Genomic DNA, 24,068 nt, shown 5'->3' on the forward strand with positions numbered 1-24,068 from the left:
ACAAAATAACATCGTACCATTTTTATTAATTTCCCAACGTCGTTCCAACGTTGGCTTGCACGACGTACCTATACTTGAACTAGCCCGACGTCTACCCGTTGTCCGAATAGGATACGTCTCACTGATAATCCCTAAAGTAACGTCCAATTATATTTTGTTGTATTTTATGTTCATATTTTTAACCTAATTTACGTATCTCTATTTACGTCCGTAAATACAACCCATTAAGTAGCATTTGCGGCCTAATAAACATCATGAACATAACCTAATAAAAAGTTTTTGTAAACAAACTTAATTTTTTTTATTATGCCTAAAAAAAACACTAAAAAGGCATTTAGACATTCATCTACATTTTACAGAAAGAGGTCGAGGCTTTTGCAAAATAATAATAGTAGTAGTGATGTCTTGCCTCCACCCACGAATGCTTTTTTATCCGGAAGAGATGCTGCATTACACTGGTGCATCTTAATTTCATTTTTTAGCTTAGGAAACCAGCAGACCCCATCCTCCTCCCACATGTGAGGTACTGGTTCCAATTCTTTTAAATTTTGTATATACTATCTTAAAAAGTGGCTGCAAATTGTTTTAAAGAGAAAAACAAAAACTAAAATATAGTTGCACAAATCCACAAATCACTGATACGCAAAGTGAGGTTACGTGGCGTACGTTGGAATTATATACGTCATAATACGATTGCCGGTCGTCCGGTTTGATGACTTCGGTCGTGTGAGACGACTAATGTTGGAGACCCGATCGGAATTGGTATATTGGTAGTTCACATTAAGTCGGACACAGAAATCCGCCATTCTTAACAGGTATCCGATTGTCAGCCATTTTAAAATCGTTTTTGTTTTTTAAAATTTATATTCACATTCCAATTTCTAGTAGAATAATATTGATAAGGTTGAGTTTGGGGGAACCACAGTACAATTTTATGATTAAACCAGCTAGAAATTAAAAAAAATATTTTGCGAGTTACTTTTTTATAGATATTTTTATTTCATAAATCTACCTACTTTTGAAGGCGCTCGTTGTTTTCCGGAGTATTTTAATCAGATATATAAAAAAGTGACTTCCGTTGACAAAACTGATGTCTGGATTAATGATTCAGAATTATTATAATATGAAATTAGATAGGCACTTATAGTTCTCTTCGAGGAGTGATTATGAATCCATTTGTAATTAGGTAGTTTGGTTAGGTTTTTATGTATTCTTGGTAGCGAATATGAAACCAAACGTAACGTAAGTGCTTAGCGACGAATTTTAAGTAATTAAAATTCAACGTAATATGACGTTGGTAATTGGTAGAATTACATTCCCTATTAGGTGAGATACCGACGTCGAGGCGACCCGAATCTGTATTCCCCATTTAGATGCAAATAAGGGTCGTCAGGCGGTCGAACCCACGTTGGTACCCGACGTCGGGTTTATTGAACGCGACGTATACCCGACGTTAGATAACGTCCAAATGCTACTTGGGAAAATATATTAGAAACTTTTTTTAGTAAAATAAATAAATTGGTATGGTACGTCATCTGCTTTTCTTCTGTCATCGTCTGTCGAAATCTTACCTGAGAAAAAAAAACTGTGTCTATACATTTTTTTCTCTATGCAGGTGAGAAACGAACGCAAGATACTAAGGGTGTGACCATACCCAGTCAAGTGCGGTACGTCAAGTACTACGAACAGTTATTAACTCACCGGACACAGTACGCTCCGGTGACGGTTTACGTCAAAGAGTTTGTGTTCGAGCCCGTGCCAACATTTGCAGGTGGCCCGGGTAATCTGTTCTTCACCATCGCCAAAACCTTCTCTTCCGAAGGTGAAAAAAGGTTTAAAAGTGATGTGTACAAGGTAAGATATTTTGTAAATTATATTTTAGTATCATCTTCATTAAATTTCTTGTACAGGGTCTCCCAGGCTGAGCGTGCATTAGAACTTTCTAGAGAACCACAATATCTAGATAGGAGATTTTTTGCACATCATTGTTTCACAACGAGATCTATCGATTAAAACTATTTTCAATATGGTGGCACTTCCGGAAACACCGGAAGTTGACAGCAACTTTCTTATTTTAAATGGGTACCCCCATTTTTATAATGGGGGTTATTAATACTTCATTTCAAAAGTTATTTTCCAAAATAATTAATATTTTTTAATAATTGATTGCAACTAATATTATTTGACTAGTTTAATTTGATTAATTAATAAGACTAGATTAATTTCATTTAAAATAAATTTGATCAGATTTTTTTCGTATATTCAACTACCAGAAAAGTAGAAGGAAGATTATAATGTATCTATCACAATATTTAAAAGAACTACTACAATAATTATTAGAAGAAAAACAAAAAAAAATACCCAAATACATTCACCTTCTACTCAACTACAAAATAAATGAATATAATCTCTTACAAGAACACTACACAAACTACTTCTTGTATTCTACACTAAACAAATTATCAAACTTATTAATTAATCAAACATAAAGAAAAATTAACCAAATTACCCTTCACCTACTACTTAACTTCAAAATAAAATATAAAAACAACCAAACCAAATTTCTTCTGGTAGTCTACACTAAACATTATAATCAAACTTAATAAATTAATCTAATTTTACATTACAACTACAAAGAAACAAGAAAATATTTTAAAACTACAAGAAATAAAACTTCGATACGTGCGACCAGTATAATAGATCAAGCGGACAAAGAATATAAAATACTTTAAAATGTGCATTCAGAAAGAAAAAATATCTCGAAAATTATCTAAACAAACATTTTTTTTCTTATCAGTGAAAACATCGACCTCGTCGGCCTTGCGGGAATTTGTCCGGTATTTACAATGGTCGAATTGTATAATTACCAGCTTTTATAGCATATATCTAATAGACAAAAAGTATCTGGTCGATTAGTAACCAATTGGCACAGTCCGAAAATTATCGATTTTTATTTTCTCTGTTTTTATTGGCCGCTTCAAAATTCAGAGTAACAAAAAATATTTTTCTCTAGTAAAAGACTGTGAAATACGCCCCGCCATCTGGTGCTTTACATCCATAAACGTCTTAGGTTGAGCTACTTTAAAAATTCATATACAAGGCTAGAAGCTTCTAATGCACGCTCAGCCTGGGACACCCTGTATATCTGTAGTGGTGGTCTTTCAAATTCTAGCCAATTATTAGTATTTCTAATGAAATCAGTACAGTTTCGTATATTTTTCATTTTATTCATTTTATGGAAAACACTGTTCATTAAAATGTTGTATCCTATGTTATAGGGCTTGTTTCTCTCCACAATTTCCTGTCTTACAATGTACTGTTTGTGTCCGGGAAGGGATCATAGTTTCATAGTTGTCAATTTTCAAAAGAAATCAGTACATTTTTGCTTGACTAATACATCTAGAAATGGTAATCTATCGTTGTTCTCAATTTCATAGGTAAATTTAATGGAAGGAAAACGATTATTTAATTTATAGAAATAAAGTTGTAATATTCCCTTTGCTGAAATCTTTCAACTAATGCTACCGGTCATTATAAAGGTGCCAGTGGACGCCAGGTCGTTCTGCATCAAGCTGGACCGGTGTTTTCGCCTGACGGGCGACGTCAAAGTGGAGTTCTTCAACAAGGTGATGATGCGCAAAGAGAAGCTGTTCCACTTCTGGTTCAACACGTTCTTCCTCGGCTATCCCGAAGTGTACGGCGGCGACTCGTACGAGCTGACCTTCGAAAAGAACCAGCTGGACAAGCTGAACAAGGACAAGCAGCACAAGATTTTCAACGAGAAATTTAAGGTGGGTGCTAGTAGGATTATACTTCAATAAAGGGGCCTATATTTGATTGTTTTAATGTATTTTTCTATTAGTTTTTATTTCTTCTTTGTATATTTTTCAATTTATGTATACACATATATTTTTTATCTTTGATTTATATATAAACGTATTTTATACGGACGCTATTTTGTATACTAAGGGCTGGCAAAGGTTAGTCTTGGGTCGAGATTTCCGTATGTAAAAAGAGTACAATGCGTTTATAATGTACTGAACAAAGAGAGGACAGTAAACACGTTGCCAAACTTATAAATAAACCGAGAAACCGTGCACATCGCTAAGAGACGTGGAAGGGGATATAGTAGATTTGTCGCAGTTGACCGGTCGACCTAATCAATACCTCTGTCAGTACTTAAAGTTCTAGGGAAAGGTGTACGTCATGCGTTCAGCTTCACGATTTAATTACGTCTCGTGATATTTAATTTGTTTATTTATTAACGAGTCGTTGTAATTTTCCCTATAGCTTGAATTTTTTTAAGTGCAAGCTAGAAACACGTGCATTTTTGGTAAAAATAAGTGGAATTGAGTGGGTGTTCGATAGTGGTCGCGCTATTAGAACTCTGAATTCAAAAATCGATATCTCGAAATCTATTAGAAATAGTAGATTGTAGTTTTTTCATGAACTTTGTTAATATTTCTGCTGCATTTTCTTTGTAGACAGTATGTGAAAATCTTTATCAATAAAAAAATTACACGATTGCTGAGAATTGCTATGCTCTAAAAGTAAATGGATGGATTGTTTACAATTTTTGAATGGAAAAAACAACCTTATCGAATTTTTCTTATGTAAACGTATTGTAAAATATCATATATATCAAATTAAGTTCTTGAGTTATGGCCTGTTATGTGTTAAAAAATTATCGCGATTACCGACGGTTTCTCGTTATAAAAAAATGACACCCTAACGATATTCTTATAATTCCATTTCAGATGCTCAGAAACATGTCTAATGATTTTATCTAGTTATATCTTGAAAAAGTCTTTTAAAAATAAGCGGTTTGCGATCGTGATTTTACTTTACTCGATAGGGAAAGGCACCGTCGCATGTCTTTCACTCCGACTTAATAAGATCCCTATACGATTTACTTCCACACCTATACGATTTACTTCCACACATGTAAATGCCGACCCAAAAGTAACAGTTGCCAGCACGGTATAAAACTTTAATCATTTAAAATATATTATTCTATTATTTATGTAAATACTATATACAGGATCGGCTAAAGGGGGTCTTGTTATCTTTTATGTATACAGCGTCCGGCAATAGTGCGTCGGGCATCTGTGTAGCTCCTAGAATAAAAAACTAGGGAATTTAATTTAAGTGCAAACCTAAAGTGAATGTACTAGGATGTATTTCGGGAAAATATTTTAACTTTTATAGGGTGACTCGAAAAAGTGTGAGTGGATGGGAATTATTTTATTTTAAACGGAACACCCTGTATATTATTGCATTTTTGGTTTCCTTTCAGATCACTTTAAATAATCCTAAGATATGAGTAAATACAGGGTGGCGCATCTCATTCGCCTCGGTTGATTATACGAAAACGGAAAGATGTAGAAACAAAATATTATATGGGTATATGTGGGGAGTTATTATTTTGAAATATACAGGGTGTCTCAGAACTAAGATCAATACCAAAATTATATTTTTTATATTTTTTCTTATGGAACGCCCGTTATTTTATTTCATTTTTGGATTTTTGGGCCCAAAAAAAGTCATTTATTATAAGGGTTAAATATATTTAAAATCATTGGTTTTCGAGATATTTAAAGATATTTAAATATGCATCTTACAAGAGAATTGATTATAAATACCCTGTACATTACTTTTTAGAATTAATTCTTGTGCTGAGTTTAAAGGCAAAGAAATAAACTTTACTGAAATATGTTATTGCTTCCTTAAATTTATACAGGGGTACCAAAAATTAGTTATTTATTTTAAGGATTTATTTTACATATAAACTGTGTTATTTCAAATGCAATACCCTGTATTTTTTTAAATAAATCGAAGCAGATTCAAATGCTCTTTCAAACTATATTAGGGTTTCCTATACCTATCTATCACAGATTTTGAATAAAAAGCGATTTTTAAATAAAATGGCAATCAAGATGGCTGCTATCGCCATGGCAATTTTCTAGTGATAGTTAGTAACTATTTTTAAAATCGACATTAGTTTATAGACTTTATTTAAATCTATACCAGTTTACTTTTATTTAATTGACGTACAATAGTTTAATAAATAATATTTATTAATATGTATTTATTATTCTATCAAGAAAAAGGAAGAAGTAGTTCTTTGTTTTATTTTACGATAACTTGTAGATATATGAATTTTTTATAAAAGAGCCAATTACGGCAAATTCAATTTCTTCACCTACGACAGGTTTCTGCCTAATAGGTTTTTATAAACTACACTAGTAATTCTGCGAAATAGGAAATAGGACAAGTAGTTTTTCAAAGGAACGCTTATCAGGAAGATTCCTATTTGGATATCTTTCAGCATTAGCTCTTGAGGCTAAGAAATAATTTTTCTCACAAAACAAAATCACTAGTGACATATCCATTTGTTCCACCAGCAGATATGGCTTTATTTTTCTTCATAAAATAAAGAATACTTACTTATTAAACTATTGTGGGTAAATTTTAGTAAACTATTTAAATAATAATGTCCATACACTAATGTCGATTTTGAAATAATGTTTTGTCCGTAAACTTCACAGATCTCACGATGAATATCGATCGGTTTTACGCCTTTAGCACTAAGAAATCGTATGACAGCCCGTACTTCACAATCGGCGGGGCTCACGATTGTCGGAGGCATCTTAAACACTCAATAAACAACGTATACAATGAAGAATCAAACTGTACTGGCGTTTGTGCATAGACTAGAGATGTAGGTAAGCAGCGCGCATGCGCGGAACGCCGACCGTAGCGCTGCGGCGGCGGAATCGCAAAAACGGTACTTACTTAAAAAACATGCCTCGTATCAATTACTAATGTATTACTTTCAATTATTATTGTTCTTAAATGTGTTAAATATTTTTTGTTGAAATAAGACAAAGTAAAATCTGTTGAATACAATTTGTTGCTCTACCATTCTCATCAATTTTTATAATCATTATTATTTACCATTTTTAAACTGATTAAAAGTACACCAAAATTTTGTCAAATATTACTTTTAGTGTAAGAATAGTGTGTTAGTAAACATAGCCGAAAATCACAACCTAATATTTTTTTTATTCAAACATGAATAAAAATGAACTTTGTTGCTCTACTTTTGTCCGATAGTGTATATGGACGCAACAAGGTACTATATAGTATAAAAACTATACAGTATAAGAACTGCCTTTATCATAAATATATTTTTGTGTATCAAATTGTGTAAAATCTGCCTAGCTTCAGAAACGACAATTTGGAGGTAACTTTGTATATACGGATGCAACAAAGTACTATCAATGCTATATATTTCTCATATATTTCATTCATATACAGCGGGCGATTGTTTTCCTGACACTTTAAAACCCTTTTCAAGTAAATCATATTCTTCTTTTGATTTGTTTACAGTTGACGATGGTGGTTAAGAAAGTACCCAAGGTAGAAAACGCCGCGTTCCTGCCTCGCCTCGGCCAGACGCGAGTCATAAGCAACAGCACGCCGAGCGACAGTTCGGCAGAGTCGACGGACGAATCGGAGGAGGACGACTGGGATTCCGGTGAGCATAACCTCCTTGTTAGACACCAGTGACACACCTTGTTTTAGTTCTCCTTTTTTTGATTTAACACGTACCTTATTTTTTACACTATTACACTTGGATTTTTCTCGATCCTAAGTTTGTTAGTGGAGTATGAACGGCTAGCAAACTTCAGCGACAAATTTTTAATTTTGCTAGTAAATTAAAAACCGCTGCGATTCTTTAGTAAACTTCAATCACAGGAAAAATATTCTATTTAATGATATGATTTAACATTAACTTTTTTTTATTATTACAAGTAATAAGTTTGTTTTTATAATAGATGGTACAACTATTACTAATTTTCTCTGTATTATATGAGATAATTTCATCAATTAATATAAGTTATATTAATTAATACTTAAAAACGGCGTGGGGAGTGTGGGGACTGACGTCTGGGTTTTCGACGCCGTTTTTTTATCGTATGGTATATGATCTGCAAAGAGCAATATTAGGCAGGCACTATACTGTTTCTAAGAAAACTTGATTATTTTTTGAACTTTATAAGTTTCAGATGTCATGGTAACAAATTTCTTAAAAAGGAACTATAATTTGAGGCATTTTTTTAATGATTCTGCTGAAGTGATAAGCAAGTTATGTATACACGGAGGTGCCGTACTATCGAAAAAAAAAACGGCGTTAGCGATGGCTATGAAATGACCATCTTCTTTACGTCAAGCGCTTTAAACAGGATCGTGATTAATCAATGACCAGATTTTTTGAAACACCCTGTATACATCTTTAAAAAATCTTAAAATATGTAAAAAAAAAATAAAATATACGTGTTGGTGAAGGTTTTAAAGTCACCTTTTCTGCAAATCAAGCTAAGTAGATAGGCGCAAATTTGAGATGTGGCAATGTCGCGTTCTCTATTTCAGTTGGTTTTTACAGTACGTAGTCAACCTCCGATTGTTTGATCGGGTTAAAATGCACAATGTGATATCTGTTCTTCCTAAATCTATGGTTGAGCGGTTTGAGCAGGATCGTCAGTCACTTAAGAATTTTATATGGGGAATGTCATCGATCGTCATTTTTCAGCCAACTGGACGCCGTTTTTTTTCGATCATCCGGTACTTTTGTATATACGGATGCAATAAAGTATTACCAAAGCTGTAAATTTTCTTATAGGATTTCAAAAAATTTACTTTTATATTTGTATAGTATAGTCGGTTATATACAATATGTTTTTCTATTTTTTATGTATATACAGAAGTGATTTGTATATACGGACGCAACAAGGTTGTACCATCTAAATAAAATCAGCGTATATATTTTTTTACCAACTTTTAACATGAACTTGATCCAGCTTTTTTATGCTTTTTTAACAAGAATATGTTGCTTTTGCTCTGCCATTTTGTGTTGCTGCCTCATCTCATCTCATATCCAGATATATACATATATATTTTGCGTAATTTTTTAATCCTTGGATTTTTGACTATTTTGAGTTTATATAGTTTTCCAAGAAGACGATTTTTTATATATTTTGTCGTATAATCCATGCATGGTTGTTTTTGTATTTGGAAATAAGTCCAGTCTGTTCAGCTAGAGAATATAAATATGATAATTGTGTGTCATTTTAAAAGGAAGTATATTGTTTATTCTGTCATTTTCTCTTGCTGGACAGAGTATACATGCGTTTGGCAAGGTTAGTACAGAGGAAAGGTGTTGATGTGGAAAGCAAAACCACTCACAAATTGTTTGGGACAAAATATAAACTTTTTGTATGTTTTTTTAAATAGATGTTTAGATTGGTGTCATAAATGTAAGACATTTTATGTAGTAGATGTATTAGGCTTTCCATAACATATTTCTGATTGTGAAAACTACCTTATTTGATGTTTTTCACTTGTGGTGGGGATATATAATAGACATTATTTCGGTACCGGGTACACAAGCCACAAGTATTATGGTACCGGGTACACAAGCTCAGAAAAAATAGTATATTGCAAATTTTTGTGTAGCATCTTTAGTATAAACGAGAAACCCCATAAAACACACGAAAATGGTACACCCTGTACTTCGATTTGGATTAAAAATTATCTAAAAGATAACCTGTCGCGGCTCTTGAAGAGCTGTCATATTTGACATTTAAAAAGTAATACAGACAATCGATCTTTTGGCCAGCTAGATGATTTTTTATGGCTTATCGGTCCAAATATATATCTCCATCACAAAATCTATTTATTCTTTCCCATCATCGCAACCGCCATATACAGGGCGAGTCTTAAATAAGTGCAAATATTTTTAGGGCTGGTAGATCTCGATGAAAGAAAATATATTTTCTTTTTACCGTTTTTCAAATAAGTCCAAAATAACTGAGTTATTTTTTCTTTGAAAATCTCAAAAATATGATTTTTGGCTTAAATTTTTAGAACAAATGGATTTTTTCTAGCTTTTCTTTCTTGTAAATTTAATCTACTTTACCTATGTTGCCATGATATCCAGATGTGTGGAGTGGTCAGAATTAAAATTGATTCTTGATTGAGTACTAAAATGTTTCTGAACTAGAAGTTCAAAATACCTAATTGTTATTATTATTTTCTAGTTTTCAGTGCACATAAGATAAAACCGTTTAACTTAAAAGTTTTTTACCGATTTTTTATTTTCTAGTTTTTAGTATTTAACGGAAATGCCTACCGAATATTCCTCATTCTATTTAATTCATTTAGTGCATCATTATTACATGGTTTTTTACCTGATAATTTATTACAATCTGACGCTCAGGTGTTTCTGACGCTAACAACTCTCTCTGTCTGTCGCGTTCTGATGCTAGCCTAGACTCATGACGCTCAGGTGTTTCTGACGCTAACAACTTTCTCGGTCTCTCTCGTTGTGATGCTAGCCTGGACTCATGACGCTCAGGTGTTTCTGCCGCTAACAACTCTCTCTGTCTATCACGTTGTGATGCTAGCCTGGACTCATGACGCTCAGGTGTTTCTGACTGCTACCAGCTGCCTTTGTCGCGTTCACGTTGTGCTATTAACCTGGCATCATGTTGCTCAGGTGTTTCTGTTGCTAACCGTTCTCTTCGTTTCTGTAGTCGACTATAAGTTTCATTTTCACTTTCTTTTGCACGTTTCGTTCTATACTTTTCTTTCGCCTTTTCGAGCCTTCTTTTTCGTTGTGTAGCAGTTTCGTTTTTATTTTTGTTTGTGTTTTTATTTATTGTTTCCATGTTGTTCCCACGAGTAATGGACATTTTAACGGTCGACCCCAGAGGTCCAGTAGAGGGGCAAAGCTATAATATACAACAAGAGGCGCCCAATCTTGAGGGGAAACGCTTGCGACATTACATTTTTAGCCACCCTAATGCCATACAGTCCTCAGCACATTTTAACCTATTACCTTAACTTGGGTGGTAAAGCTACCGCTAACTACGTAGATACATCTAATCACCTATTTTTTTTATCTGTCCTTCTAACGTCACACAATCTTGGACACAACTGTTCTGGACACGACTGCTCATGCCCTCACCTAATACGCCATTTTGTAACGACGTCCATCTTGGATTTTAAATTTTGTCATAATCACAGTATTCTACTAGTGTAGCCCTTTCATTTGATACCCATATTGAGGGGGTTGTGGAAAAATATGAAATCCGCCATTTTGTATCGGCGGCCATCTTAGATTTACAATGTTATTGATATTACTATATTGTATTGTCATCGGAACTAAAGGTGTGTACCAAATTTCAGATCAATCTGACAACAGGAAGGTACTTAAATTTCAATTTCTAATTTTGACCCAAATAAACATACAAATAAATAAATACCGTACGGGTCGAGCTAAATAAAACCGTTTAAAAATATATTAAAGCACCGTGTCAAGTTTTTTTTCTCCAGCTTGTTTTATTTTAATTAAGTAACATTAAAAAACTTTAACTCTCATTTTCTCCATAATTATCTTCTAGGACTTGATCCAGTTCACTTCTGAAACCTGTTTTTAACTAAAAATTAAAAAAAATATCAAAAATTTACCACCCATAAAAATATTTGCACTTATTTAAGACTCACCCTATATATCCATTACTAATCGGCCAGTGGGTGTTTTTTGTTGCCGTCTTTTCTCACTTCTCCGCGTCTTCCCGGTCGTGCAGCCGGTCCCGAAGCCGTTCCAGACTTGTTCGACCCCAGAGGCGTCGGCTACCGGATCCTCAGCGAGTGCGAGCTGGCAACGGCGCAGGAGAACCGCGGCGAGGCCGTCATGGTGTGATCGCAGCCATAGATCAGTCGTCGTAAGAGTAATAATCATGCGCAGTGCAGTGCGATTGAAAAGCAGGGGTGTATAGCGTTTTTTTTGTACGGTTAAAATCGAACGAGAGCTAGCAACGTCTGGAAAACAAGTATTTTAAGAAAGCTGGCTAAACAATTCAATTCAATTAATTTCGATGTGTTTGGTTTTTAAATTCCTATTAGCTACTAGCCTTGTTTATATATTCTTAAAGTTGCCCAACCGACTAGACAAAATGTGCTGCCAACTGGAGGACAAATCGTGAACCTTTCGGGGCGGAGTCAAAAATATCGATTATTTTCGTTATTTTGCTCAGAGTAATGTAATAATATAGCCCAGGGTTTCTGCGAACTTTAATAGTGATCAGCTGATTAAGAAATTTAAACGAAACTTTTATTTTATTGTAAATTGTGGATTATTTTTGCCTGTTATTTTAAGAATTCCAGACCGTATTAACAAAGAAATTATTATTTCGATATGTTGGTACATTATTTATAATTTATGATAATGCTAATTGATGTTAATTAATATTTAAAAAAAAGTTACATACCTATTTTAATTTGATTTAATGCAGGTTTATAAAAGAATCATTTCATTCTTAGATTATTTGATTCTAAATTGAGTGCTTTACGAATTTTATGATATTTTTTTTGAAAACATGAAACTTTTTACATTTTTGATGCCAACTAATTGGCATGGGTATATTGGTATGGAAATTAGCCAAGAAAGAAAAGAATTGGCTATAACTTGTAATTTTTCGAAAAAAAAACATATTATACCTATATCGCTGAAAAGCTTAAAAATTATGGTTTCCATTTAAAAAAAAACATAATGTTTGTGTCATATGTCAAAAACGACAGGCTTTAGAAAAAAAAACAGAAAACACAAACTCATTAGGTATGTGATTATCTACAACTTTTTGTCTAAAATACCGTATGATCGAATAAAAACGGCTTCAGCGATGGCTATGAAATGACGATCGATGATATTTCCCATAAAATTTTACATAGGTATAAAATGACAGCGATCTTCATTTCATAGCCATCTTTGACGCCGTTTTTATTCGATCATATGGTAGATTATAATGGAATTAGAGACAAAGTTTTAAAATAACACTGAAGAGACAAAGTTTTAAAATAACACTGAAAAAATTATCAAACTTACTAATTAATCAAACAAAAAGAAAAAATAACCAAATTATCCCTTCACCTACTACTTAACTGCAAAATAATAAACTATAAAAACACTACTAAACTATTTCTGGTATTCTACACTAAACATTATAATTAAACTTAATAAAATTAATCTGATTTTACTACAACCACTACAACTACAAAGAAATAAGAACATTTTTTAAAAACTAGAAGAAACAGAACCTCGATACGTGCAACCAGTATAATAGATCAAGCGGACAAAGAATATAAAATACTTTAAAATGTGCATTCAGAAAGAAAAAATATCTCGAAAATTATCTAAACAAACATTTTTTTTTCTTATCAGTGAAAAGCATCGGCCTCGTCGGCCTTGCGAAATTCGTCGGGTATTTACAATGGTCGAATTGTATAATTACCAGCTTTTATAGCATATCTAAGGGTGCAGCCACACTATCCAAAAAACGGCGTATCGGCGTAACGGCGTAACGACCTTGAATCGATTTCCAGTAATTCTATTGGCTGAAATTTTTGACAGATGAATTTGACAGATAAAATTTCTGACAGATGAATGTTTCAGCCAATAGAATTACTGGAAATCTATTCAAGGTCATTACGCCGTTACGCCGATACGCCGTTTTTAGGATAGTGTGGCTGCACCCTAATAGACAAAAAGTATCTGGTCGATTAGTAACCAATTGGCACAGTCCGAAAATTATCGATTTTTATTTTCTCTGTTTTTATTGGCCGCTTCAAAATTCAGAGCAACAAAAAATATTTTTCTGTAGTAAAAGAATGTGAAATACGCCCCGCCATCTGGTGCTTTACATCCATAAACGTCTTAGGTTGAGCTACTTTAAAAATTCATATACAAGGCTACTAGTAAATTTAAGAATACAGGGTCGGTCATAAAGTTGTGTCACATCAAACTTTATTTTTTTTTAAATGAAACCCCCTCTATATTATTGCATATTTTAATTTTTCCTTCAATTTTAAACAATAATCGTTAATACACAATGTACAGGGTGGGTCAAATTCGACGCTTTAAATGGAAATACCCTTTTCTATAGGATATAGACAAAAACTAATATCGGTGTCTGGAGCTCAATTTTTGTCAAAAACATGGTGAAAATCGCATATTGATATCTGTTACCGTTTCGGAGTTACGGGGTGTTTTTCAAAAATATGCATTTTTAACAAATCGCTGTAACTTTTTTGCTATGGAAAATTTTGTATTTTTATGAAAACATTTCCAAGGCAACTTTTTACGTAGAATTTAATGGTTCAATTATAATTTTTTTAAAATTAATAATTTTAGAATTATCAACAGAAAATTTGATTTTTTATAGGGGACACCCTGTATATTTTTAATTTATTGAAAAGAATTTAAAATTACCTTTCCAAAAATATAACACACTTGATATTTTTTTTATTATTAAGTGATATTTTCAAAAGTCAATAACTCGGAAACGGTTGCTTTGAGGTACATTTTGTTTATTTCGATTTTTGCTTAGAATTGAAGGAAGAATTGAAATATATAATAATATACAGGGGGTTCTATTATTCCATATTATTTCCATACATAAAAGCGACCCTGTATACAGATTTTAACCAATAAAAAAAAGCTATATTTACTTCACTTCGGTTTGCTAGTGTATACACTCGAAACAAGGATGCCATATGATCAAAGAGCTTTATATAATCAACCTATCTTTCTATATTGTCAGTTACAGGCAAATGACGTTATCAAAGCGTTCTCGAATATAGAACTTTTTGATCATATGGTATCGTATTATCGTGTCCCATTATAGGGTTAACTATAGCAAAGACTGACATAAACGTATTAAAAATAAATTGGATTTTGTCTTTAGGACAAGATGACATACGATTTCATAAACAGTCAAATACAGTGACAGTTCTTGTCTGTCATTTTAGTATTTTTGTCATTTTTTTGGATGTTATCTGTCAAAATTTTCTCTGACTTGTCATACTTGTCAGTTATTTCTATAAAAAATAGTTAACTCTGCATTGCGGACCGGTTTTTTTTATAAAAATTATATCCATAATTATTTGGCTATAAATAAAATATGATCGAAAAAAAAACGGCATCAGCGATGGCTATGAAATAAAGATCGCTGTCATTTCATATGTAAATTATATGAGGAATGTCATCGATGTTCATTTCCAAGCCAACTGTATGATGAAATTTTATGACATTCAAATAATTTTTTGGATATATTTTTTATAAATACACATAATATGCATTGATTGGATTTTTTGTTGGTTCTTGGTTTTGTTGGAGGGAGTTTGATTTGCTGTGATAATAATTAGAAAAGATATAGAAAAAATACGTACTTTTTTCTCTTAAAATTAACATATTTTTTCTATTTTTTTTCTATAAAAAAGGAAACTGAATGAATTTTTACTAATTGTGCTATTTTTGGGATTTTTCCTGTTTTATCTTAGATCTGATTCAGAATTTTATTCAAATTTAGAAGTTTTTAGCGTGTGTATACCGTATGATTTAATAAAAATGATGCCACGTAAAGTACAATAATTAATTTGGGTTTTTTTATACGTCTATCGCTCAAATTCTGGTCAGTAACAATTTGTTTGCTAACTCTACATTATTTTTCATTGTTGTTCAACCAAGAAATATTGAAATAATATTTCTAAGCTTACCGTGACGCCCTTTTTATTCGATTTTTTATAATACTTTTTATAATATTTAAAATTTTACAAAATCAACTTTATATTTATTTATATTTTTTTTAAGAATTAATTGATTCAGATCTTGGTGTTTTTTGTGTACCATAGGGTTGTAAGTTATTGTAACATATACAAATATTTTTAGAAATGCTATGTGTGGTAGTTTTGTTTGTTGTCTTTTAACAATAAAACGATGAAAACATTGCTCAGTATTTTACAAGAAAAATCATTTAATTGGATGGTTTTTAAATATCTATATATTTGTGTGATATCTTTGAGAACATAATAAACCAATATAGATACATTAATATACAGAGTGAGTTTTAAGTAAGTGTAAATATTTTTGGGGCGGTATAATTCGAAAAAAATAATTTTTTAGTTAAAAAACATATTTTCATATTATGACGACATAGGTAGGGTAGATTAAATTCACAAGAAAGAAAACCCAGAAAAAATCCAGTGGTTCTTAAAATTTAAACAAATAATAATTTTTTTTAAATTTTCAAAGTAAAATAACTGGGTTGTTTCGGACTTATTTGAAAAACAGTAAAGGCAAAATATGATTCTTTTATTGCGATCTACCAGCCCCGGAAATATTTGCACTTATATGAGACTCACCCTGTATATGATTGAGAAAAAGACTGCGTCAAGTTACCCTGTCGATCGGCGATATTTTTTTTATGTAAAATTGTAATATTATGGTGAATGTCATTGATTGTCATGATATCTAAGTCAATTTGACGGTGTTTTTTTTCGATCATACGGTAGGTCTGTTGTATCTAGATTATTTTATATGGTTTTCTGAAAGATACACGTTATAAACCGATAGTGACATTTTAAAATAATACCTACAGGGTGTACCAAAAAGTCCACAAAAATGGATTTGAACTTTTTTTTATCAAGTTATTAAAAAAAAATTTGTCACGGTAGAAATGACAAAAATCATCTCCTTACAAATGCAAAAAGTAGGGTTATGTGTCATAATAACGAAAAAATGAGTTGTCATATGACATATGTCAAATGGTTTTTTTTATTGAACATGCTGACGAAATACTGCATAAACTTTTTTCGATAAGGCAATAATAAAAAAAATGCCACGTGTTGCAAACTTTTTGGCGCACCCTGTATACAAATCCAATTTTTCGTACAGGAAATCTCATAAGATTCAAGTAAAAATTTGTATTTTCAAAATTAAATTATCCATGTTTTTATCGATTCCAGCGTGAATTTAAAAATAAACTATACAGAGTGTTTTGAAGAGCTCTGAAAATGATTTAAAATATTATTATTTATTAAAATATACTAGAAAATGGTTAGAAACTTGAGACACTCTGTATACGAATTAGGAAGCAACAAAAACATGGATATTTTTTAACAAGAGAATAAAAATATTCGTAAAAAAAAGTAGAAATAAAATTATGATTGAAAATTGTATAATAAAATATAGTTTCGAATTTTTTGATAATGTTTTTATATTAAAATCTAACAAAAATACAGAAAGCGAAATTGGTATTATGTGGAGATGAGTACAAAATATAATATTAAGGTTTTAGTCCTGGTAAAAAAAAACAGAAAAAATATACAAGGTGTGTTATAAATATATATAAAAAAAATGTTTTTTGGAGGCAAATTTTTGGATCTACCTCATTGGGAAAAATTGTATATTATAGGACAATCAGTTTCATTTTTGTTGTAAAGCAAAAAAAATCTACTTAATTTCTTACCATCTCCTAACACCCTGTACATTTTCTTCCGACATTACATTTATAACTATATATGTATTATAGGCAGAAATAAATAAAGAAACAAAAGTAACAAAATATCCTCGTAGTGTATAGTATTTTCTATTATAATGGAATAAAACCAAATTAACTGAATAACAACTGTTTTGTGAATTTCATTTATTTTTATTTTCATATTTTTTCTCAACTAACCACTAACACTGCTTTTTTTTATGTGAAAATAATGTGAAAGGAGACGGAAAAAGGTAAAAGTCTTGCAGAAATTTCGGTTAAAATCGTTTTGATGTCCAAAAATAACGTTTGATGCAACGTTATTTTTATTTTACACTTTTAATTTTTTTTTATTTTTTTAGCAAGTTTTATGGTATTAAATATTAATTACCATAATAATTTATGGTAATTACTTATAATAAGTAATGTATTACCATAAATTACGGTGATAATTATTTGTAATCAACAAGTAATTATCTTAATAATGATAATTATTTGTTTATTAGAAGTAATTACCATAAATTATTGTGGTAATTGTTTGTTATGAATAGGTAATTACCATAATTATGGCAATTATTTGTTTATCACAAGTAATTACTATAAATTATTGTGCTAATTATTTGTTATGCACAGGTAATTACGATAACTATGACAATTATTTGTTTATAACAAGTAATTACCATACATTATTGTGGTAATTATTTTTTATGAACAGGTAGTTACCATAATTATGACAATTATTGTTTATTACAAGTATTACCATAAATTATTGTGGTAATTATTTGTTATGAGCCAGTAATTACCATAAATATAATCATTATTTGCTAATCACAAGTAATTACCATAAATTATTGTGTTATTATTGGTTATGAACAGGTAATTACCATAATTATGATAATTAGTTGTTTATTACAAATAATTACCATAAATTATTGTGGTAATTATTGGTTATGAACAGGTAATTACCATAATTATGATAATTATTTGTTTATTACAAGTAATTACCATAAATTATTGTGGTAATTATTTGTTATGAACAGGTAATTACCATAATTATGTCAATTATTTGTTTATCACAAGTAATTACTATAAATTATTGTGGTAATTATTTGTTATGCACAGGTATTTACGATAACTATGACAATTATTTGTTTATAACAAGTAATTGCCATAAATTATTGTGGTAATTATTTTTTATGAAGAGGTAGTTACCATAATTATGACAATTATTTGTTTATTACAAGTATTACCATAAATTATTGTGGTAATTATTTGTTATGAGCTAGTAATTACCAAAAATATAATCATTATTTGCTAATCACAAGTAATTACCATAAATTATTGTGTTATTATTGGTTATGAACAGGTAATTACCATAATTATGATAATTATTTGTTTATTACAAGTAATTACTATAAATTATTGTGGTAGTTATTTGTTATGAACAGGTAGTTACCATAATTATGATAATTATTTGTTTATAACTATAAATAAAAAATATAAAATAAATAAAAGAATGTAACTAATCCAAAAAGCTTAACAAACATAAACAAAGTAAAAAAGAACAATGCTTATAAAAAGCAGTATTTTTTTGAAAAATTTACTTAAACACGAATTTAGCTGAAATTTCGAAAAATCATTTTTACAAAAGATTTTTTTCTCATTTATTTTCCATTTAATTTTGCTTATTTCCTTTTTTTTTGGTTTATTGTTTTTTTGACTGACTTGTACATTTTCCAGGGGAGTCAACATACCTATGATCAAAATTTGGCCAAACGAATCAGAGTAATGGATAAGGTGTAAATAAAAAGAATTGCATGATATATATGTTTCATTTTCATATTTTTTGCTTTTTGAGTCATTTTTTTTTCTTCTGGATGTTTTTTTTATGGATCAGAACCAAAATATACCCGGTGTTTTTATTTTTAAAAAAATTTTATATTTAATTTATAAGAAAAAAAAATGTTTAGTGGAAAAAAATATGACTCAATTACATTCATTATGAATTCACTGGTTAAAATCGCTGCTTTGCTGATTATTATTAATTTTATTTTATTTTTGTTAATTTTATTTAAACGAAAAAAAAACTTGTACAGAAAAAAGTGACGACACATCAATTATTCGTCAGAATTTTTTATCAATTATTATAATTATTAATTTCTTTTTTTAAACGAAAAGTACAAACTAATTGTTTTGTTTAATTAGTTAATTAATTATTATTTTGTGATCTCAGTTTTGCTTTTATACATTTTAAAAATAAATCTTGCCTTAAGGTTCTTCTTGGAAAAAAGGAAGAAAAAAGCATGAAATAATATATTTTCGAAAATCAAAAATGAAATTAAAAAATTGTAGTACCATATGATCAAAGAGTTTTTAATAAGAGTAGAACGGCTAGTGAGTATCGGACCGTGATTATATACAGGATGTATAGTTTTGCGATTTGGCTTTTTCCTACAAAGTTATTTGTTTATACAGGGTGTCCCAATATTTCGTGATCTGCTTGATATACCCTGTATAGAGGTGATTCATGTTTCTATGAACTTCGTTTTTCGTAGATTGATCTGATTTTTCTAAATTTTGTATGAGATTTAGTTTTCTATGATATACAGTGTGTGAAAAAAAGGAATGTAATTCCAAACCAAACTCTTTTTTTAAAATTTATATGATTCTGTATTTTTATTTATAATTTACGAGAAATTACAATTTTCTTGAATTTCATTTTCATTGTATACAAGTATGTTATATAAAAAAAATTGGTGCTAATATTAAACTTTTTTGATTATATGGTATTATAAAATTTCCTCCTATTGACATATTATAGTATATTTGATTTGAAGGAATATTTAAAATATTTTTTTAGAAAACGGAAAATACTCACAAAATTTTATACTTTTTAATCGTAACGGCCATTTAAAATGTAATTTTCAAGCTTATTATTATTTTTGTTTTTATTATTAATGTTATTATTAGAATTTTCTTTGTACAAATATGATGATAATAATAAGGTCTTCGTTTTACTTTTAGGTGTATAATTTTAATTGATTACTATTATCAAAAAAGGTAAGCGTTTTTTGAGAATAGGCGTTCTTTTAATTTATTTTCAAATTTTTTAGTACTTTTTGAATTTCGGTGAAAAATACGAGAGTTTTTAGAATTTTAAAATTTTTTTAATGCCAAATATTTTATCAATAACATCAATTTTGTCGCTGTCAGTATACTGTAATCTTAATATTATATTAATATTAAAAGACAGAGTGGCAATTTAGTATTTTAAATCAAATTAAAACTATTTTCTGACAGTTTTTTTCAGAACTAGTACATTTATTTACACATTTTAGTTCAATTATATTTTTTAACGATCGATTTTAAATAATTTTATTTATATTTAATCACTTTTTATCAAATGTAGTCTGGAAGGTACATGGTATATACACTGATCGACACAACGAACAGCCAACTTAAAATTTTTATGTATTATTTTTATGTAATTTTTCCGGTGGACTGATTTTGATTATTTTTTAAGCAATTTGTAGCTTAATTATTTGTCTTTTTTATTCTCTTTTTAAATTAAAAAGTAAAGTCTCCATACGTCTATTATACGAGGGAAAACAAAATGTTTTTATTTTAGAGAAAGTTTGAAACACTCGGTGTGTGCCATTATAGCAAAATTTTGTTTTCCCTCGTATAATAGAATATAGTCTAATAATTTAGCTACAAATTGCTTAAAAAATCATCAAAATCGGCACATTAGAACAAAATATACTGAACTTTAAAAATACATGATAATTTTAAGCCGTTTTTTTTTCGTGCTTGTCAGTGTATTACAGCGTATCACGTAAAGTTTGTAAAAAAAAAAATGAGAAAAAAAGAACATTGTTAGTAGGGAGTTATTGGAATAATGTTAAAAACACTTTGACATGTCATGTGTCACTTGTCATGACTGTCGTAGCCATGACAATTGCCATATGACATATGTTAAAGGGATTAATTTTTGTCGTTCAAATAACTCTAGCAGTTTTTTTCCATTTTGTAGTGAACTTTATTTTTGGGTCGCACTGTATAATTGTTATATATATTTGTTTTGTTTCAGACGCATTGTATAATATGTAGCAGTGTGTACTGGTGTTTTTTCTGTATAGTTGTTATTATTTAGTGTTATTTATTTATATGGAAAAATCCGCTTTTAGCTATACGTATATAATATGCCTGTACGAAATATTCTAACCTCGATATTCTATCACCGATTAAATCAAGTGGGCGTAGAGTCGTATCAGGATCGTTGAATTCGTCTGCCATTATCAGGAATTTTAGTAAATTAAACTTTCAATATCACCTTGTATATGATATTAATGATATACGATGATATAAATGTATATTATGATACAGAAGTTCTAAAAATGACATATTTAAAATTGGAAGATATTAGTGATATATCATGATACGTATCATGATATGTATCCAAGATATGTATCATGATAAAGTATGTATGTGGTAATATATTCAAAAATCTAAATGCTCTTTAAAATATTCTGAAGATATCAGTAAATCATATTATGATATATATCAGTGATATCTGTCCTTGATACCTTTTGTTTTATATGGAATGATAAGTTGGAAAGATGGAAATGAATATCATGATATTTATTTAGCGTTATCTAGTTCCAAAATACTATGAAAAGATTTGAAAAAAAAACTAGATTTTAAAGAATACCAGCTGTTTATAGCAAAGCCCTACATAAAAATCAGACATGCATATTATGATATATCAGCGAATATTATGATAATATATTATAATATATGGAATAAAAAGTCAATATCATATATATTCAAAAATCCAAACGTTTTTTAAAGTATTCCGAAGATATCAGAGATTATATTATGATATATCAGTGATATATCACTGATTATCATGCTTTTTATTGAAAAGATGGAAAACAATATCATATTTATTTAGTTAAATATGTATCTAAATGTTCTCAAAATATATCGAAAGTTTTAAAAAACTAGTTTCAGCAAAGTTCGGTAAAGAATGCGAAGATATTACTGGCGTATCATGATATATTATCATGATTTTTATGGGGATATGCAAAAATTGAAGTTCTGATATAGAAAAGTTGAAAATTATAAAAGTCACAAAATAATCAGGGATGCGTATATATAATATGTATCACGAATCACGATATGTATATAAACATCATGATTTTTATATAGTATTATATTCAAACATTTAAATTAATATCTAATATTCTCTAAATATTCCGAATATATCTTGATACATCACATATATCACGATGTATCACATATATCATGATATATCACATATACCATGATGCCACACACATGATATATTCCACATATCATGATATGTTACAAATATCATGATATATCACATATATCATGATATATCACATATATCATGATATATCCCATATACGATAATGATATATGGGATATATCCATATATCATGATATGTTACAAATATCATGATATATCACATATATCATGATATATCACATATATCATGATATTTCACATATATCATGATATATCCCATATACCATGATCTCACACACATCATGATATTTTCCATATATCATGATATGTTACAAATATCGTGATATATCACATATATCATGATATTTCACATATATCATGATATATCCCATATACCATGATGTCACACACATCATGATATTTTCCATATATCATGATATGTTACAAATATCGTGATACATCACATATATCATGATATTTCATATATATCTTGATATATTCGACAGATATCAAGATATATATCATGGGCTTTATATAGTGATAAATATATATACATAACAATTTCACATTTTTTTTATAAAATTAATTTTTATTATTTTTGGGGGAGACGATCGATTTTGATACGACCTACGTCAAAGATATCAATATTTTGCATGGTTATCTTAATTTATTTCGCGAGTAGCATTTCTCAAATTGCGCCTACCGTCATTTTGTGATTTATGTTAGGGTGTAAGTGAAGTAGACTAAAAAAAAAACAAACAAAAACACACAAAAACAAAACGTTTATCAGAAACAGATATGCGCGAGTGTTAAGTGAATTTGCGATCCGATTTTTAAATGTAAAATGACCAAATGTTACGTAGATGTTATAAAAGAAACGCCATAGGATCGAATTGAATCATATTCGAGTGGGTCTGGACGATTTAAAATTAATAAAAAACACTTTTGGAGAATATTTAGCTTAAAAAGCTTTTTGTGCGTGAAATGTGTCAAATACCGAAGCCCACTCGACTGCTTTTTTTCGATCGTGATGGCGTTTTACTGTATAGACCCATAGACCATGTGTAGTAACTAGACACGTTCTTTATAATCCTGTTGTGACGTCACAAAGTCATGTAATAAGTAAAGTGGGTTTCAAATGCACGGCTAAAATTCAAAGATATAAAAAAAATTGTTATTTCCATAGCAACTGTTAAAATCGCCTTATACCTATCAAAAATTGTAGATAAAATAGTACTTTAACTGCAAGAGTAGATTAAATGATACTTTAACAGCGAGGATAGGTTAAAAACTTCACTCCATTTTTGAAAATTTTTCTATTTCTTTTCATAAGTTATTCGGGATTTAAATGGAAGTAGTTTGGATATGGCGTTTGTCGCCTCAGCCTGAATATCTGTCACAAAACATCCCCC

The 24,068-nt window shown here is 30.0% G+C and overlaps 1 protein-coding gene across 3 annotated transcripts in view; it reads left to right on the plus strand.

Annotated features, from left to right (window-relative positions):
* Positions 1-22,768, plus strand: part of LOC115881019 (phosphatidylinositol 3,4,5-trisphosphate 3-phosphatase and dual-specificity protein phosphatase PTEN) — a 41,627-nt gene extending 18,859 nt beyond the window's left edge. Inside the window, exons 6-10 of one of the 3 annotated variants that reach the window (XM_030898371.1) lie at positions 1,616-1,854; positions 3,540-3,791; positions 7,393-7,540; positions 11,655-11,792; positions 19,122-19,318. In XM_030898371.1, coding sequence (XP_030754231.1) covers positions 1,616-1,854; positions 3,540-3,791; positions 7,393-7,540; positions 11,655-11,770 — 755 coding nt within the window. In that variant the 3' untranslated portion in view covers positions 11,771-11,792; positions 19,122-19,318. Of the gene's footprint in view, positions 1-1,615; positions 1,855-3,539; positions 3,792-7,392; positions 7,541-11,654; positions 11,793-19,121; positions 19,319-21,471 lie in introns of those variants that run through there. The other 2 variants (XM_030898373.1, XM_030898372.1) reach the window with 2 other exon arrangements.
* Positions 22,769-24,068: the final 1,300 nt, after the last annotated feature.

Source organism: Sitophilus oryzae, unplaced genomic scaffold (assembly GCF_002938485.1).
Source record: "Sitophilus oryzae breed Bouriz unplaced genomic scaffold, Soryzae_2.0 scaffold_1693_pilon_pilon, whole genome shotgun sequence".
In the NCBI taxonomy this organism is placed as follows: Eukaryota; Metazoa; Arthropoda; class Insecta; order Coleoptera; family Curculionidae; genus Sitophilus; species Sitophilus oryzae.